The sequence below is a fragment of the Simochromis diagramma genome, unplaced genomic scaffold (assembly GCF_900408965.1).
Source record: "Simochromis diagramma unplaced genomic scaffold, fSimDia1.1 OVJJ01000683.1, whole genome shotgun sequence".
Lineage (NCBI taxonomy): Eukaryota > Metazoa > Chordata > Actinopteri > Cichliformes > Cichlidae > Simochromis > Simochromis diagramma.
The window spans coordinates 80,583-99,628 of record NW_024387158.1 but is presented as its reverse complement, the minus strand read 5'-3'; the positions used below and the strand labels follow the sequence as shown (position 1 = coordinate 99,628).

The 19,046-nt window shown below is 38.3% G+C and overlaps 1 protein-coding gene across 1 annotated transcript; it reads left to right on the top strand.

Moving 5' to 3' along the window:
* Positions 1 to 3,727: 3,727 nt before the first annotated feature.
* On the top strand, positions 3,728 to 18,241 carry LOC120744381 (thyrotropin receptor-like; the record flags this gene model as incomplete). The annotated part of the gene is made up of 12 exons (XM_040048735.1): positions 3,728 to 3,862; positions 6,926 to 7,041; positions 7,120 to 7,191; positions 11,502 to 11,576; positions 12,154 to 12,228; positions 12,345 to 12,419; positions 12,512 to 12,589; positions 13,846 to 13,914; positions 14,388 to 14,465; positions 14,628 to 14,816; positions 16,308 to 17,391; positions 17,476 to 18,241. Coding segments are annotated over 12 exons (2,220 nt in total), but the record flags the coding sequence as incomplete, so codon positions are not given.
* Between the last annotated feature and the right edge of the window lie 805 nt (positions 18,242 to 19,046).

The window sequence follows — 19,046 nt, the reverse complement described above, 5'->3', positions numbered from 1 at the left end:
CTTACAGAAGTAGGCTACATCTCTATGGAGGCCAGGCCAGAAAAAATGTTGTTTAATACGAGCTGTGGTTTTGTGCTTACCAAGGTGGCCAGACCAGGGAATAGAGTGTCCCAAATTAAGCACGGTTTCTCTAACTTCTTGGGGGACCACTAGCTTCAGAAGTGAGCCCATCTGATGGTAAAGTATGCCATTTTGCAAGACATAGTCACTTTCGTTAATGCCTGCCTCCTCTACTTGGTCCTTGTCTATTGCTCGCTGAAAACAGGAAGCTAAACTAGGATCAGTTTTTTGCAACTCTATTATATTGCCAGGAATTTGAAGTCCCAAAGGCAAGTCTGGGTCAGTATGCATTTCTGGGTGTACTATAGTATGCTGGAACTTCTCCTGTCTCCTCTGTCTGCGACTTTTCCGAGGCTTCACAGGTGCACCTTCCCATTCCTCATTAAAAAATGGCAAGGCACTGAAAACTTCTGAGGTTTCACTAGATTTTTGAGCTTGGGCTCTAGTAACAGCCACATTGCATTGATGATTCTGGTCTGACTCCAACAAATCAAAAAGCACTGGAAAATCTCGTCCCAGAATAGCTGAATAAGGCAGGTTATCAACCACCCCAATATTTAAAAGGTAAGTCTGTCCATTCACTTTAATGTACATGTCAGCTGTTGAGTACATCTTCTCATCTCCGTGCACGCAACAAATGGGGATGGTATCACTGACACGGACAATATTGGGGGGCACAAAATCTCTGTGTATCAGTGTACGAGAACTGCCAGAATCAAGTAAAGCTCTTAAAGTTGTTCCATTAGCTTCAATTTTTATCATTTTAACAGTCTGGTCACACTGGAGCCCCTGTTCAGCTTGTGGACGTGGCATGAAACACATTTGAACCATCTTAGCTGAGGTTTTTGGGCACATTGGCTTTGTGTGGCCCTCTAACCCACAGAGGTAACAAAAGATCTTTTTTGAATTTTTTAATGGTCTGCCAGCAAACTGGTTCTCACCCACAGGAGTTTTATCTGCTGACAATGGCCTTTGATGATACATCTGGGCTGATTTGGGGCCTTCCTTTGGCATTTTATTTGCATTACAGGTCCAAGGTTGCCCTTTCCTCCTGGCAGCTACAAACACTTCTGCCAGCTCAGCTGCCTTCGCTGCAGAAGACGGATTGTGCTCTCGAATCCAAACCTGTAGCTCAGGGGACAACATTCTCAAATATTGTTCAAGGATGATTATTTCACCAATTTCTTGGTTCGTTTTACCTCTTGGCTGAATCCATTTCCCGTACAGATCTTTAAGTCAAGCATACAACTCCTTAGGGTTCTCATCAAGCCTGACTTCCAGTGAACGGAATCACTGCCTGTAGGTCTCAGGGTTAACATCATACTTGGACAAAATTGCAGCTTTAACTTTGTCATAGCTGAGAGACTCATCAATATCCATATGAACGTATGCCCCTCTTGCCTTGCCCGTTAGCAGTGGTATTAATCGAAAAACCCAATCTGTTTTTTCCCAACGATATGCTAAGGCAATGCGTTCAAATGTAGTCAAAAAATGCTCAATATCCTCACTATCAGTCAACTTTTCCAGTCTGGGTTCATGCAATGAAAACTGACCTGATAATGACTGAATGGATTCAGCTTGAGCTTGAGGAGAACTAGAAATGTGAGGTAGCTCCCTTGACTCTGGTGACTCTGTGGTAGGTAATGGTAGCTCTGGTACTGGTGATGTCCGGGACTGCACCTCTAACTGTAAAAGCTGAAACTGATGTTGCAATGCTTTGAATTTTTGTTCTTGTCGTGCAGTTACCTCTTCTTGCCTTGCTTCCCGAGCCTCCTGTTGACCCATATGAGCTTGCAATATTGACATCAGATCTGACAGAGATGGCTCCCTTTCTTCAACCTCAGTGCTCTCCACCATTTCAGAGACTCCAATTTCCTCCTCAGCATCAGCTTCCTTCTGAACAGTTACTCCTTCCTTCTTTTCCACCTTTCCTCCCCGATGCATTTTCCTTTTTTTCTGGGGGTGAAAAAACCTCAAAGGAAAAAATACTGTGTCCTCAACTGGCAGATCCCACTGCTGCCACCAATTGTGAGGGACCAAGCAGCCAAAGCAAAGAGGACACAGGCAAAAAAATATCTTCAAAAAGGGTTTTCTTTATTTTAACCCTCAAAAAGTCCAAAATTAACGAAATTCAAAACCATACTTAGCAGTAGTGATGTGACGTTCTGTATCGAGGCTTCGAAGCTTGTGTCGAGTAATGGAGGGGGCGTTTCCACGATGCGCGTATCAAGGCTTGCTTCATTTATGGGAGGAGCTCAAAATGATGACGTCCGAAGCCTCGCTGCCCGGCTGTACCACGTGACTGGTTCATGAAGTGGTTCGAACTTTGCCGCGAGCTATGACAGATATAAACCCCTCAGACTTCATTCAAGAAATGTGGGTGTTTGATGGAGAGTTGCGGTTAGTGAGAGTTAGAGACAGTTTGGAGACAATTTGGAGGTTTAGGAGAGTGAGGAGAGAAAGTCAGGAGAGAATGGAGCCAGCTAAGAAGAGGAGGATGTCCTCCCCTGTGTGGGAATATTTTCATTTTATTCCTCCCAACAAGGTATGTAAATTTCTACAGAAGATGTATTTTCATAATACTGATGGTGCAATAAAACTTATGTTAAGCTGTCTGTACTTTTGTACAAGGTGAAGTGTTTGCTATGTGCCAGGGAGCTGGGATATAACAACAACACCTCATCCATGCTTAGGCACTACAGAGCTTTGCATGAGAATAAGGGGAACACCGATTGTGGAGCAAGACCAGGTGAGCCATCAAATGCCATGATAATATAGCATGCAGTAATGTTACTAAATGATATAACAATATTATACAGCTGTAATAAGTTACGTGTGTGATATTTATATTTGTGCTTTGTTTTTATTGTCTTTCCTCAGGAGAACAATCTCAAATAGATGAAGACCTGGTTAGCATGGTGATTGAGGACTCCCAGCCATTTAGCATTGTGCAGGACAAAGGATTCAAAAGATTTGTTAAACCATTAAATCCTAGCTATGTTCTCCCCACTAAAAGGTCATAAAAGCAGTGAAAATTTAGTTTTTACTGAATAAAATGTGAACAGGCAGGACTGAGGCTCAAAGCCTCAGTGTGTAGCTGTCCATACCTCAACGTTACAAAAGCACAACCACTGTCCACACCCCAACCTCACCTCACAGTAAATGATCATTTACATTTTAAGCATTTCCAAATAATAATTTTCCATACTGCCAGTATAAATATACACAGTATACTGCCATCACTACAATATAGATGTTTTACACACTCCTTTAGTTGTTGACATTTACAGGCTGTGTGCAAAAAGGCCACACTCTTCAAATTCATGCCAACTAATACTTTTACGTCCAGTAGGTGTCCTACTAGAGCAAATGAAGCTTCAAGAAGCTTTGCGCTGGGGTGAACCAACTGGATGAAAAGCTTCAGTGCTTCATGAAGCTTCATCTGCCCATCACTACTTAGCAGGCCCATAAAACAGGTCAACTAAATATAACTCTACAAAAAGTAATTTCCAGAAACTTAAACAAAACAAAGTGAGACACAACTTAACTCACAAACTGACCTAATTACAAAGACACATGAGGGTAGCTTTTATAATGATTTGGCCAAACCATTTGAACACAATAGGTGGGAAAAACAAAAACACACACTAATATTAATTAAGCACAGAATAACCTAACTAAACCTAAAACACCCCTGCTCCTGGTAAGCCCATGGTTGGTCCTGCTGAGCAGGCATTTTGTCCCCAGAGTCCTCAGCCACGTCTTTTGCCCAGACAGGAAACAGCCACCGCCCCAAACCCAGGTAACTCAAAGAAAGAGAAACATAATTAATATAACAAAACATTTTAGAAAAACCACACAATGTTACTATGTGCGCGCCTCATAATACCAGTGTTAGGTTTAACCAAATGATTAATGAATTATATTAATGAAGAAAACTGCAAAGCAAACTAATAAAGTGAAAAATGGACTAATTTACCCCTGTGTGGCTGATGCCATCACACAGACACATCAAATTCACCAGGGAGGATATGAAAAGTGGCAGGTTAGCCTTCTTAGACTGTGAGATTTCCATTAGTAATGGGGGACATCTAAAAGCTGACGTGTACCGTAAACCTACGCATATGGATCAGTACCTAAGGTTTGACTCTCATCATCCACTGGAGCACAAACTGGGTGTCATCAGGATGGTACAACACAGAGCGAACACCATCCCCACTGACACAGCGGCCAGGGAGGCAGAAGAACAGCACATCAAGAAGACCCTGAGTAAATGTGGTTTCCCAGCTGGACTTTTGTCAAAGCTGGGAAGGCTTCTAAAGAAAGCTCGAGCCGATCCAGGAGAGAAGGACAACCGCTGCCCAAGCAAAAACCTGTAGTGATCCCGTATGTATCAGGAGTATCGGAACAGTTGAGATGCATTTTTTCTAAACACCGGGTCTCTGTGGCTTTTAAACCCCAAAACACGCTGCGCCAAAAATTGGTCCACCCCGAGGATCGGGTCCCCCGACCCAAACAGAGTAACATAGTGTACGCTGTCAAGTGCCAGAAGGATTGCCAGGATTTATACATCGGGGAAACCAAACAACCTCTGGCGAAGCGGATGGCACAACACAGAAGAGCTACCTCGTCAGGCCAGGACTCTGCAGTCTATTTACACCTACAGGCCAGTGGACACTCTTTCAATGATGAGGATGTACACATTCTGGACAGGGAGGAACGCTGGTTTGAGCGCAGAGTCAAGGAGGCCATTTACGTGAAAAGGGAAAGACCATCTCTGAATCGAGGAGGGGGCCTAAGGGTACATCTGTCACCATCTTACAATGCTGAGATTGCAGCCATTCCCCAACTCTCTGTGAATGGGACTCATGGCCATTGATCAGTGGTCTTTGATCAGTGGGTTTTGGTCAGTGGTTGTTGATCAATGGTCATGAGAACTTTAATAATTATGATTAAGGAACTGACCTCCCAGCCCATTGTTCCTTCAGGGGGCTGGTTTCAGTCATTATGCAAATGTACTGTTTATAAGATTGGGGAAACCTGCAGTCAGCTGAGACTGAGAAGTCACTTGGATGAGTGACGAACGTTTCTCCCACAAAACGCTACGTCCAGATGAACAGATTCAACTTTTGGAGATTCCCCCTCCCTAAACAACTAAATGCCATGTTGCCATATCATTTTTTGATTGGTCGACATGGTACATTTTTCGACCAATAGGAAAGGGTGGGTTTTTTTGTTGTCGTTTTTGCTCACAGGCGGAGAGTGCTTTCAAGCGCTTTCCTTATAAAACACAGTTTTTACCGTTTCTTCCCGCAGTAAATATAAACAACGATAGTATCCAGGAAGAAATCCAAACATTGCATATATTTTTATCATAACTCTGGTTTTACGAGGCCTATCAACACAATTTAAAAACTGGTATAAAGTCCACACTTTTCCCGTCAATTGTTCCGTCTGTCCTGCTCACATCTCCAATGGTTGTAAACGCTGTCAATAAACGTGGCTTCACTCCACATCAGCCACGCCACTTTGCTAGCTAAAACACCGGTGTGTGTGACAGGATGCTGTCATAGCCTGTCAATGACGTTGATTACCTGCGTATATACGAATGTGAATCGCATTATTGGCTGGACTATGGGATAAGGTGGCATCGTTCTAATGCCATATGGGAGCAGCCAGTCACTTACTGACTAACACTGCAAAACAGAATTGTTAAAGTATTTATTTTAATTTCAATTCAGGTTAGATTTTTTTGTGCGCAACGCAGATTTTTTTTTGCGCAGAGACCATGCCAGCAGTGCGCAATTGCACACGCGCGCAGCTAACAGGGAACATTGGTCATGTTTAGTTCTGCTTCCTCTTTCTTGCCAGTCTGATTATGTTACTCAAGCGTGAAACTGCATATCAAGATGCTGAGTTCACCCTGTCGCCAGCATCTGATCAGTCACAAATAAAGATAATTTTATTAATTTATTAATACATGGGAGAATCTGGTAGTTTATAATAGAATATTTCATTGAATTAATGTTTAAAAGACAGTCTTGTTTTTATTTGTTCCACAGTAGCCTCAGTGGTCTTTAAAGGCCTTGGAGTAAGTAAAGAATTAATAATACAAATGTAGAGTTAGGCAGTATTCTCCATATAAAGTCAGCAAGTAGAAATATGTGCTCCATTTTAGAAGCTTTAGAGAAGCTTGTCTCCTTTTCTCTGTGTTTGCACTCCTTGTCCCTAAAACAAAACATACATTTTTTTTCCCTGTGCGCATTCCTTTGAAGAAACTTTCCTTGCAGTGGTGAGGTAATCAGGGCTCATGATGGAATTTCTGTGGAATGATTTGAACCTGTGGAATAACCCTGTGGTACCGGAACTTTCATAATGCTAATCTTGTGTTTGGATTATTGATTCACGTTCGTGTTTTAAATAAACACCTAAATAAACCTTTAGTACTAGAAATAGTATAAGTTCTGCCTGCCTCAGTGGTCCGTTGACAGCAAGTTTTTATTTTAATTTTATTTCAGATGAAATAAGAAATGAACAGCCTAGGCAAAAAAAAATGCCTTTAGGGTTTAATGAAAGTATTAAAAGTATCAAAAGAATAATGATGATATAAGATTTAATGAGATTTAAACTCTTAATACTGATCAAATATATACCTAACATATTTACTGTATAATCTGCATTATACAAGTAGAAAATTATATTCAAAATCTTATTTTGAAGGGCAGTTGTGGAGCACTTGCAATTGGCCAAAATCCAGGACAGCCCAGTGGCTTTGAAAACTCAAATGAGCAGAGTCTTCACAAGTACTGCTTTTACAATGAATTCTGTTTTTCATATTACTATTTTAACTTTTATCCTTGTCAAGACTACTATTCATCTGGAGTATTGTCCACCTCATTGCCAGTGTGAGTGGGAAATCCACAGTGTGTCGTGCTTTGGAGTTGAGGTTATTCCTGTTTTCCATTCCAGCACAAAGGAAGTGTAAGTAACCACAGTCCTTAACCGCTGATTTCTGTGACTGTTGTGGTTAGACTGAAATGCCTTCAATTTCTCTTTTAGATGGCTTCTGGGGACAAGAATGTATTCCATTCCTGAGAATGCATTTGCAAACTTGGCCAATATTTCACAAATGTAAGATACTTTCTACAAAACTATCCTCTTTCTTTCAATCTAGTAGATTACTACTCAACAAAGTAAATAAACAATATTGACAGTAAACTAGTGCTTAACCAATTACCTTCATGATCCTCTATTGCAAGTACTGACTGAAGACAAAAATTACAGTTATTGTAATAAAAATAAACCTCTTATTATATATTATATTTTATATGAGACTTAAAGGCACTGTTATCTCTTAGTATATGTTTCCTATATGCTTAATAAAAATGAGACTTTCAACAAAACTTTTAACTATTCTAACTATTAACATTACGGGCATTTTTTTCCTTCCCCTCAAGTAAAAGTTAAAACAGAACTGAAGTATATACTGCCCTGGGTCTTATAGATGACATGATGGTTGATGCAGAAATGAAAATCAGTGTATGTTGCTAATGCAGAGCTGATTGAGGTGGAATGTATGGTTCAGAAGGGGTAGAGTATTCATAGCTCACTGGTCTGGTTAAACGCAGAGAGCTCTACTTTTGGTAGAAGGAGTTTACAAAGTATGTAGCCTGTGGACTACTCTTGTTTGTTTTATTTTTGGTCCTCTAGTCAGAGAAATGTATTAACCAGCTATTGTGGTTTGAGCAGCCTTTTAATAGAATAGAATAGAATAGAATAGAATAGAATAGAATAGAATAATCCTTTAATTGTCCCACAAGAGGAAATTTGGTTGTAACAGCAGCAAGAAAAACACATATACAAACAAACAGTATACAGGACACAGAACAGAAACATACACATTTTTTTTTACATATTTACATCAAGGACAATAGTTACCAAAAACAGAGTACTGCACAGTTATTAGTACTGTACCAAATGTGTGTTAAAAATGGCATCTAGTGGAACAGGTTATATGTTCAACAACTTACCACTGTGATCAAAAAAAGAGACATCCTTGTCACACTGCAAACTCTGATTTAAATTCAAAATACCTTACTAAGGTATTTTGTCATTAAACACACAGTCATAAAGAGCAAATTGTCATGGTCCTGGGTCAAGCGACCCAGTGTTTGAGTTTATGTATCTTTTGTATTTATTTTGTGCCTTAGCTTAGTGCACCTAGTTAATTTCTAGATTACTGTGTAGTCCTGTTTCTTAGTTATGTCATCTCCCCTGTACTAAGTTTCCCTGGTTCATGTGTCATGTCTGTGTGGTTATGTTTGGTTCCTTGTCTAGTCTGTCATGCGTGTTAGGCCTGTTAAGTTGTGTTGTCGTGTCTAAGTCTGCATGTTTCCTGTTTTATTTTGAAAAGGGTCTTGTGTTCTGTGTTCATGTGGTTAGTTTTACTCTTGCCTGTGCATCATTATGTTTATCCTAGTCAGCTGTTTCCTCATGTGTCTCCACTTCCCCTGATCACCTCATGTGTGTATTTAAGTCCTCTGTTTTCTGAATGTCATTGTCGGGTCGTCTGTTATCCCCACCACAGTCATAGAACTTCGTAGTATTTGTTTCTTAGTGGGTTTTTTTTTAAGTTTGCTTAGGTTTCCTTGTTTAACCCCTGCAATCATCCAAATAAAGGATCGCTTTCTGTTTAAACTTGCAACACCTCGTCCACATCTGCTTTTGGGTCCTGTTTCAAAAAACACACCGGCGCACCCCGCCCTAACACAAATAAAAATGAAATGATTCCGTAAAGACCACAAGAGTGGCCAGAATGAAGTAACATCTTCTGTTGTGCCTTGCTCTTCTGGACATTTTTCATTTCTAAAATGTAGTCTTTCATTTCATAACAACGCTGTCATGTTTAGTAATAACAGCTTCATTTGTGTAGCACATTTCAAAAAACAGAAAACAAAGTGCATCACGGTTTTAATAAAAACCGCACATTAAAGATTAGGTTAAAACATATTGACTTATGTATTCATAAATAGACACAAAATCATCCATACAACCATAGATTCATTCAACTCGAACCTCAGTTTTTGCCGGAATCAGATAAAAGACATTTGAATACATGCAATTGGTTAATTTCAATTAGATTACATTTAATTAATGCAGTGCCAAATCACAAGAACAGTTACCTCAGGTTGCTTTATTACTACAGTAGAGAAAAAATCTCAATCAAATAACCCCCTGAGCCCGTACTTGGTCACGGAGGGAAGGAAAAGCTCAGTTTTAGCAGGAAGAAACCTCTGGAAGAACCAGGCTCAGGGAGAGCCAGCCATTTTCTGTGACTAAAAGAGGAAAGCAATTTATTAAAAGCATACCCTTGTTTCTGTCTGAAGTTGTCAACACTATCACTCTTCAGTGATAGTGGGGACACTGCATATAATACACAGGACAACCTAACTAGAAATAAACTCAAGAATGGTAGAAACTAGACTAAGAAACATAGGTCGCACAGAGAATAAAAATTAATGAATAAACAACATTCAAAAAACCCATGAACACAAAACACTTTAGTCAGTGACGCAGGTACCCTGACAGCCTTTAAGTCTGTAAGACATGCCTGTAGCTTAACTAATTGGTTTCTGTTATCTGCCTTCATGCATAAATAAAGCTGGTATCATCTGCATAGCAGTGAAAATGTATGGTATGTCATCTAATAATATTTTCTAAGGAAAGCATGTCTTATTTAAATTGAACTGGTTACTGCATAGAACCCCCTGGAACTTAGCAAATTTTGTGTGGTGAGCAGAGATGGGCAGTAACGCGTTACTTGTAATGCGTTACTGTAATCAGATTACTTTTTTCAAGCAACGAGTAAAGTAAGCGATTACTATTGCAAAAACAGTAATTAGATTACCGTTACTTTCCCGTAGGAACGCTGCGTTACTGCGTTACTAAAACCGTGAATTTTTTGCGAGAATATCTCCTGACAGTGACATAAGCAAGTGCGACGTTCGTGACAACATCTGTGTGCAGATCAACAATGGATAATATATCGAGTATGGAGAGAGTATGAGCGTGCAGCGTTTAAAGCGTGGAAGTACTGACCTTACTTTAAGTATGATTCCATAAAAAGTGACAAAAACATTAGTGTCCGTTGTGCGTGGGAAGAAAACTTCTTTTTACAGCGAAAAAAAACCCCTAAACTTCCAAGCAAGCACCGAGTGCGCTACGACGTAATGGGAAATTCACAGAGAAACTCGCGGATTCTTCCACTGACTGCTGCGGCACACCTGCACCAGGGTAAACCTCCGCCTACCACACTCCTGCTTTACAGGTGAAAATAGAGCAAAAGGACCGCTAGTCTTTGATTTTATTTATTTTCTGCTGTTTTACTTGCATCTATTTGAAAGAGTGAGTGTAAACACACACACAAAAAAGAATTGTGCTGGAATGTGCAAAAAATAGGTTTAAATATTAAACAAATTTCTTCCAGTCAGAGAATGTTGCATATAATTAAATTTTTGCTTGATGCATAAAGTTAAAAGATTAAAACTAATAAAACAAGTTTTAAAAAGGGACCTTTCCATTTGATTACATTTTGTATGATGGATTATGTAGAAAAAGTAGAATTGGGCTGAAAGATCTATCGCTTTATCTCCTATTCAGGTTGTAAATCGTGTTTTTAAAAAGTAACTAAGTAACTAAGTAATTAATTACTTTTGAAAATAAGTAATCAGTAAAGTAACGGGATTACTTTTTTGGGGAAGTAATCAGTAATTAGTTACTGATTACTTTTTTCAAGTAACTTGACCAACACTGGTGAGAGGTATCAGGTGCTGTACTAAGGTGTAGCAGGACAAGCAAACGATGAGTCCACTGTCAGAGAACATTAGTAACCTTCACTAGTGCTGTTTCTGTGTTATGATGAACTCTAGATCCTGACTGAAACTCTTCAAATAACCCATTCTTCTGGGAATTATACTGTGCCGTTTTACAACTGTTCTTTCAAGAATGTTTAAAATAAAAAGAAGGTTAGAAATCAGCCTATGATTAGTTAAGATAGCTGAATAGTAATGTATTTTAAGTAAAGGTTAATATGTTGCTAGGAGGTTGCAGTAGAGCTGCAGTGGTGAGTTTTAAGTTTTGGAGAACAAGCCATTTATTGTCTTGTCAATAAATGGCTTCGGCCCATACATCAGAGTTGTGAGTTTCTAGAGCTTTATTATCAGCTATATTTTTTTTTTCATTCTTATTCATAGTTGTGCTTCTTATCCATCCAGGATCTGTATCTAATAATGTTCTTATCAGAAGATATCAAATTTGATTCAGTGACCATCATTTTTGTCTTTAAAAGTTGTTCAGACAATTAACAGTATTTCTCTTTCTATTTCTTTCTAAATCTCTCAATCTTCAAATCAGAAGTTGTATTTTGTCTGTGTGTTTTTCAGATACATATCTGATGACAGTACATTAAGATATCTTGAAAGGCATTCTTTCTACAACCTGTCCAGGGTCACACACATGTATGTAAATTTCATGCACAAAAATTTAACATGTAATTGAAATTAATTATCAAATGAATGGATTTATGCTTCAGTAAATACAAATAAGTCTTTTATCATGTTGCCTCTGTCCTGCAGTAGTACTGGCAAAATGATTTTCAAAGACCTGGCTTTTTTAAATGTTGGAGATGGGTTGGTTAGATGTAAAACATAATTATACAGTAATGTACCGATTATTTCAGCAGATTATTCAATCCTTACATGGTTCTTCTCGGTTCCTAAATCCCACCAGCTTCTCCTTTCAAGTACAGGGTTACTGTGCTATTAAACCCTTGTCATTAGTTTTGCATTTTTATATAACAAGCCCCAATATGACAAGCCCCCTTTCCTGTCAGATACTCATATACTCAAACACATGTATAACAGGTTGAAAGTGTTACAGTAGATAACTTGCGAAAAGATTTCTATGGATGTTTCTATAATTAAAACAGTTTTGGAGATATCTTAGACTGAAAAAATTTTTAGGCAAAAAAGCATTACATGAAAAAATGCAAATATTTTGTGTTTGTGTCTCTGTGTATGTTTTCATGTCCAACAGACAACTAAATGGCATCAAAACACTGTCATATATTGATCAAGACGCTTTTAAGAATCTGCCTAATTTAAAATATCTGTAAGTATGATTTTATTTGTTTATTTATATCATGACTGTATTGTTTATTTTCCAAATAAGCAACATAAAAGTTATGTACATTTATTGGTTCTTGACTCAGCTTTCTTTTAATACAGTGGGATCACAAACACAGGTCTCACCACCTTTCCTGGGCTACAGCATATTCACTCCAGCCAAGACCATTTTATATTGTATGTAGCATTTAGTCATAAATATTCTGCTGCACATTCCTCTAATAATTTGACTTGAAGCCTTTGTGTGTGTGTTTGCTCCTTTTTAACAGAGAGATGGTGGAGAATGTTTTTATCCAAGTCATACCTGCTAATTCCTTTACTGGAATATCTCTGAATACTTTGACTATGTGAGTTTAATTTAATGTCAATGACTAATAATGCAACACATTTTATCTCTTAATTTGCCATGTTAATGGAGCTTGGTGATGACTCTTCATACTTGCTGGCATATGGTTATTGGTTAGGTCTAGAAAGACGGTCATGGTTTGGGATAAAATTCCTTCCTTCCTTCCTTCCTTCCTTCCTTCCTTCCTTCCTTCCTTCCTTCTGTCCATGAGATGTTATCACTTCAACGTCCTCAAAGCATGGAAAGAGGCTCAAACTGCTTCTCTGGTGAGCTATAGTGATGGAAAGAGATGAGTTGGGGCTGGAGGTGCTAAATTCAACCATTCCCACCTCCCTCCATTGTGTTGACCACCTCACAGAGGCCAAGAGAGTGGATGTTACTGCATTGCAACAGTGTTTTGCAGATTTGTTCTCCCCAGTAGCAGCTCGCTCATAGGGCACCATTTTGAAACAGTTCCTCAGATGGATAAAACAGCACCCATCGCATCCTGCCTGCCTCCCATGACCAACAAAAAGGGCAGTTCTTGGGGCTGGCTGGTTATTGCCACTTGTTTATCCTGAACTTTGTGGATCTGACCAGCCCCTTGAAGGATCTCCTTCCAGTGGACGGAGCAGTGCCAGGTGGCATTTGTACAGGTGAAGAAGGCTCTCTGTGAGGAACCTCTGCTTCACACTCCTGACTTTTCCCTCCCCTTTGGTTTTGCAGACCCACGCCTCAAACTGAGGGCTGGGGACTGTTTATCACAGCAACTGTAAATAGACTGGTACTTCATGAGTAAATGAGTAATTGGAACACTTTTTACTATAAGCTTTTTTCCATCCAATCAAACAGACAAACATACAGCAATTGTTTTCTATGACTAAGTGTTTTGTCAAACAGCGGCACACACTCCCACTCAGATGAATGTTTCAAGGACAACTGGGGGTTCAGTATCTTGCCCAAAGATGCAGACTGGAGGAGTTACCACACCTGACCAGAGATTGTAGCCCAGTATATTTGAGAACTCTACCAACTACAATACTTTTGGTTATACGCCTTATGTTAAAGATGCAGGTTTGCACATCAGTCATATCTTGATGGCTTGATTTAAAATCGTTTTCCAATATGCATACCCTGCAGATTATGACAACAGAATGTATTTAATGTCGTTTCCAATGGCATACATGTCAGTGTGAAACATAGAGATGGAACTAACGTTTAACAACAAATTTAATTATGAAGATTTAAGATTTACAGGGTTTTCTTCCCCTTTTTTAGTGTGCTGAATAGCAATGGTGTGAAAGAGATCCAGGACTATGCTTTCAATGGAACCAAACTGGAGGAAGTGTATGAACTTTTGATTTATTCACTAAACTGATAAGACACAAGATTCAATTCACATCTTCTATTTATTTATTTCTTGTCTATATAGTTTGTGTCAGAACTTTACTAACGTGCTTGATAGATGGGATAAGTCATAGGTAGATTATAGCCTCAAGTGAACAAGCAATTTTAATGACTAAAATTTCTGGGCAGGGCCAAATAATGTTGGCCCCTTTGGTAGTTGTAGGTATACTGTTTCAGATACTTTAAAATGTTCTAATGTCATTGATTATGGTTTTCAATCTTTTTTGTTGTTGTTGTTTAATTCAAAATGGACATGAAACATTGTACAACAGTTCATTTCTTTGTTATTCTTGTCAGTTTCATTTTACTAAACACACTTTTCAGAAAAAAATACATTTTAAAACTGAAGGTTTGGTAAAACTAAATAGTTTTTATCATGTCATTTTGTTCCCCATCTTTTCCCATATATTCAGGTATCTTGATAGGAATTTGGATTTAGAACAAATAGAGGAATTTGCATTTTATGGTGTGATTCAAGGCCCAACTCACCTGTGAGTACAGAATTCACAAAAGACAAAGTGTTCTTGACAAAAATCTCTCTCTCTCTCTTTTATTCTCTCTCCCACCCTTCCTTTATATAAAGACAGAAAGACAGAGAGAGAGAGCTCTGTAGCCCAATGAATTAATTCTTAACTATTTGTCTGTCAATCCAGAGATCTTTCAGATACCACAGTACACTCTTTACCATCAAAAGGTATGAAGAACATTGAAAAGCTCCGAGCTAAAAACACATGGGCCTTAAAAATGCTGCCCCCCTTAAGAGCTTTTGTTCACTTACAAAGCGCTGAATTGACCTTCCCAAGCCATTGCTGTGGTCTTAAAATGCTGAAAAGAGGGCAAGGGTAAGTCTTGGGAAAATATTCCGTTTTTCTTTTACTTGTGTACTCCTTTCTCCTTTCTGTTGTAATGTCCATAGTATTAGGCCTTGGTTATTCTCAAAAGCTGTAACTAGCTACTAGCTAAAAATTTTAGTGTATGAAAAAATAGTTACTTAGAACATGGCAATAATTTAGCATTTAAACATTTGACAGTTGAAAAAAGATGCACTGTAGATTGCAGCTTTTGTTTTGTCTGTTTCCATCTTTAGCCAAACATTACATAGAATTTATACTGACTTAACATTCACTATGCTGTCCTATATAACCTGCTCAATGACTGCTATAAATTTACAGAAACAAAAAAGTGAGCTAATTGTAACATCAAACCCTACATAAGGTCATAACAACTTGCAATGTGTGTTGTTTATATATTGTTGTGATTAATTGCTGTTTTTTGACTATTGCGATTGCTATCACAATGTGGTTATAATACTACATATTATGTTATACTTTTTAAGACTATTTTAGTCTTTAGGTGGAAACTATTGTCGAGTACTGTCTGTATCTCAGACAAGATCCAACACTCTGACATCACAAAGTGACAAGTGAAAACCATTGTGGGTTTTTACTTTTTACACTTTGCATCACATGTAGTAATTCATGGTGTAATAAACACATTTCCAAAAAAGGAAAAAAATATATTATTTGCAAATTTACATTCTATTTAAAATAGTGCAAAGACAACATAATAAATGTTCATATTAATAAACTAATTATAACTTTAAATGTAATACAACAGCAAGTTTAAATTAAAGTGAGTTAGAAAAAAATTTGGAAAAGTTGTATAATGACAAAATTCAGGCTTTATTTCAAATTCATTGCATGACTTCCACATCAGAAATTCAAAAGAAATCATGGACATCACATCCTCTGGCTTAAGAGGAGAGGGACATGTTATTAGTGCACAGTTTAAAAGTCAACATCTATGGGGTTCATTAATGTACATATCTTGTGCATCTCCGTATCCCCATTAATGTTGAGTGTGGCTTTGGAGAAACACATGTTTATTTGAATGATAGCCAAACCAAATTCTGAATGTATAACAACAGTCCAGAGTAAAGCATGTAGGTGCTAACTTGACCTGCCTGTGTTCCAAACCTCTCAACAATTCAAAAGATATTTTATGAAATAGAAAAATATGACAAAAATCACAGGAATAGTTAATGTAAAAAGACTTTCATTTACAGTGTTCTTAAAAGAAGAGATAATGAAACTCAGTGGTAAACATAGACTATGTCCTAACTGTTTTAATAGTAACAAAAAAAGCACATATGGTCACTTGCCTTTGCATTTTTAATTAAAAATAGGCTTTAAATGATTTGAAGATTATTGCATTGTTTTTATTTACAATTTAAATGTAGTTAAACAACAACCCACTTTCGTCACAAAATTTGTATTTGAAAATATGCTTGTAATTCATTCCCTGAAAAATAACTCTTTTCATTTCTGTGCAAGACACTCTGAGGCAGTTATCTGCAACCTGACATGGGCTTCTTCAGGAAAGCTGCAGCTGTCTTCTGCAATGCTCTCTCAGAGGTATCTGGAGTACAACATCTCACAACATCTGAAATCTAAAAAGTTTGGTATTCCAACTCATGGCAGTGCAAATAGCAATCCCAACAGCCTGATTTGCCCAACCAAGAAGTCTCAGGATGATACTTTGTTCTATGTAAAAACATATTCAGAGCATCTCAGTGAAGTTTTTGACTTTTCGCTGTGTAATGAACTTGACGCAGATGATGGACCCTCATGCACCCCCCTGCCTGATGCTTTGAACCCCTGTGAAGATGTGATGAGTAAAGACATCCTGAGGATATTGGTCTGGGTCGTCAGTTTATTTGCCATTTCAGCAAACCTATTGGTGCTCTTCATCCTGTTGACCAGTCGACAGAAAATGTCTGTTACCCGTTTTCTTATAGGTCACCTGGCATTTGCAGATTGCTGTATGGGGTTCTACTTGCTGGTCATTGCATTTGTGGATTTCTACACACGCTCCAATTATCATCACTATGCGATTACCTGGCAAACAGGAAGTGGCTGCAATATAGTAGGAATATTATCTGTGTTTGCCAGTGAGTTGTCTGTGTTCACATTAACTCTAATCAGTCTTCAGCGCTGGAATGCCATCTTCTCAGCTATCAGGCCAGACAGAAAAATGAGGTTGCGTCATGCATCTGTGCTAATGCTTGTTGGCTGGTTGTTGTGTGCGTTTCTTGCACTGCTGCCAGTAGTTGGTGTGAGCAGTTACCAGAAAGTAAGCATCTGCTTACCTATAGACACTGGGACAACTGCTGCACGGACATACATTATTTCTGTCTTGATTGTTAATGTCACTGCTTTTATGGTAGTATGCTTATGTTACATCCACATCTATTTTATGGTACACAATCCCAATCATAACTCCAGCAGATACGACGCGAGCATGGCCAAACGCATGGCTGTTATTATTTTCACCAACTTTTTATGTCTGGCTCCCATTTGTTTCTACGGCCTGTCTGCAGCTTTCCACCACCCGATGATAACTGTCACAGATTCCAAGGTATAACTTTACATAATTGTAATATTTAATGCACCCCCCCTGCCTCCCTCATTTATAATAAGGGTTATGTCTTTTTCTCCACAGGTGCTGCTGGTTCTTTTCTATCCTCTCAACTCTTGCACCAACCCATTTTTTTATGCTATCTTGACAAAGGCATTTCACAGAGATATCCTGATGATGCTGAGTCAGATGGGTCTTTGTCAACGGCAAGCACACCTCTATCGAAGCCAACTAGTCAGTATTACTCCCTACATATAAAGAAAATGTCTACCCCAAAGCCCAGCATCCATATCCCAAAACAAATAAGACTCAAAAAACAAAAAATGGCTTTTTAAATTTGATTAATGTCCATTTCTTATAGTAATAGTCATAAATAGTTACATATTCACAGACCTGATCAATCAAAAGTGTACTATGTCACCTAAACGGAGAAGTAACCATGAGGTTGAATTTCAATATTTAATGTATATGTCTTTGATGCAGTTACAAATAAATAATGTCTGAACATTATACTATTCCAGCCATAAGGTGGAATAAGAAAACAGAACAGTTCAAATCACGAGAAAACAAACATTGCATTTTCTATTTTCTATTCGTTTTTAGAACCAGGTAACAAACCTTGGTCCATATGGGATTTAAAATATCAACCAAAGGGGAAAAATATCTAAACAATGGGAAATGTAAAGAGCAGGTTTATCCTAACTTTTTGTGATCTACCATTTATTCTAAACAATCTAAACTGCTAATTTAAATGAACAGCAAGTGAGACCCAGGTAGGCTGCAGATTGTTGGTTGTTCTGTATAATTAACTGCTGTTTTCTCTGTTTAAAAAAAAAAAAAAAAAAAAAGGCTATATAAAAGATATATCTATAGAGATAGATATATCTGTAGGTTGTGTCTTCCTGCTCTTTTTTGAACATGAAAGTTATTTGTAGTTGCGGTTTCTCGTTTTCCTTTTGCTTTGTTTATTTGTCTTGGCATTTAGGGCAATTCATTAGCCAGACATTTTTGTTTTTCTTGTTTTTTGAGTGTCCTTCAGGTGCCTTTTTGCAAAGTCCAGGCATGCTGTCGTACCATTTAGTGAATAGTGGCTTCTGTCTTGACACTCTACCATACAGGCCTGATTGGTGGAGTGCAGCAGAAATAGTTGTCTTTCTCCAAGGTTGTCCTCTCTCCACACAACAAGAGCTGGAGCTCTGTCAGAGAGAGCACTGGCTTCTTGGCCCTTCTTTACCAATTGCTCGCATTGGTTGGATGGCTTGCTTTAGCAAGAGTCCTGCTGATTCCAGACTTCTTCCATTTATGGATGACAGAGGCCATCATGTAAATGTGCTCACTGAGATCTTCAATGCTGCAGCAATTTTTTTTTTTTTGTACCGTTCTCCAGATCTATCGCTCAACACAACCCTGACTTCGAGGACTACAGACAATTCGTTGGACTTTTTTTCTTGGTTTGTGCTCCAACATGCACTATCAACTATGGGACCTTACACAGACAGGTGTGTACCTTTCCAAATCATGTCTAATCAACTGAAATCACCACAGGTGGACCTCAGTCAAGTTGTAAAAACAGCTGACAAATGATCAATGAAAATAGAATGCAGCTAAAATCAATTTTGATTAATACTGCAAAGGCTGTGAATACTTATACACTC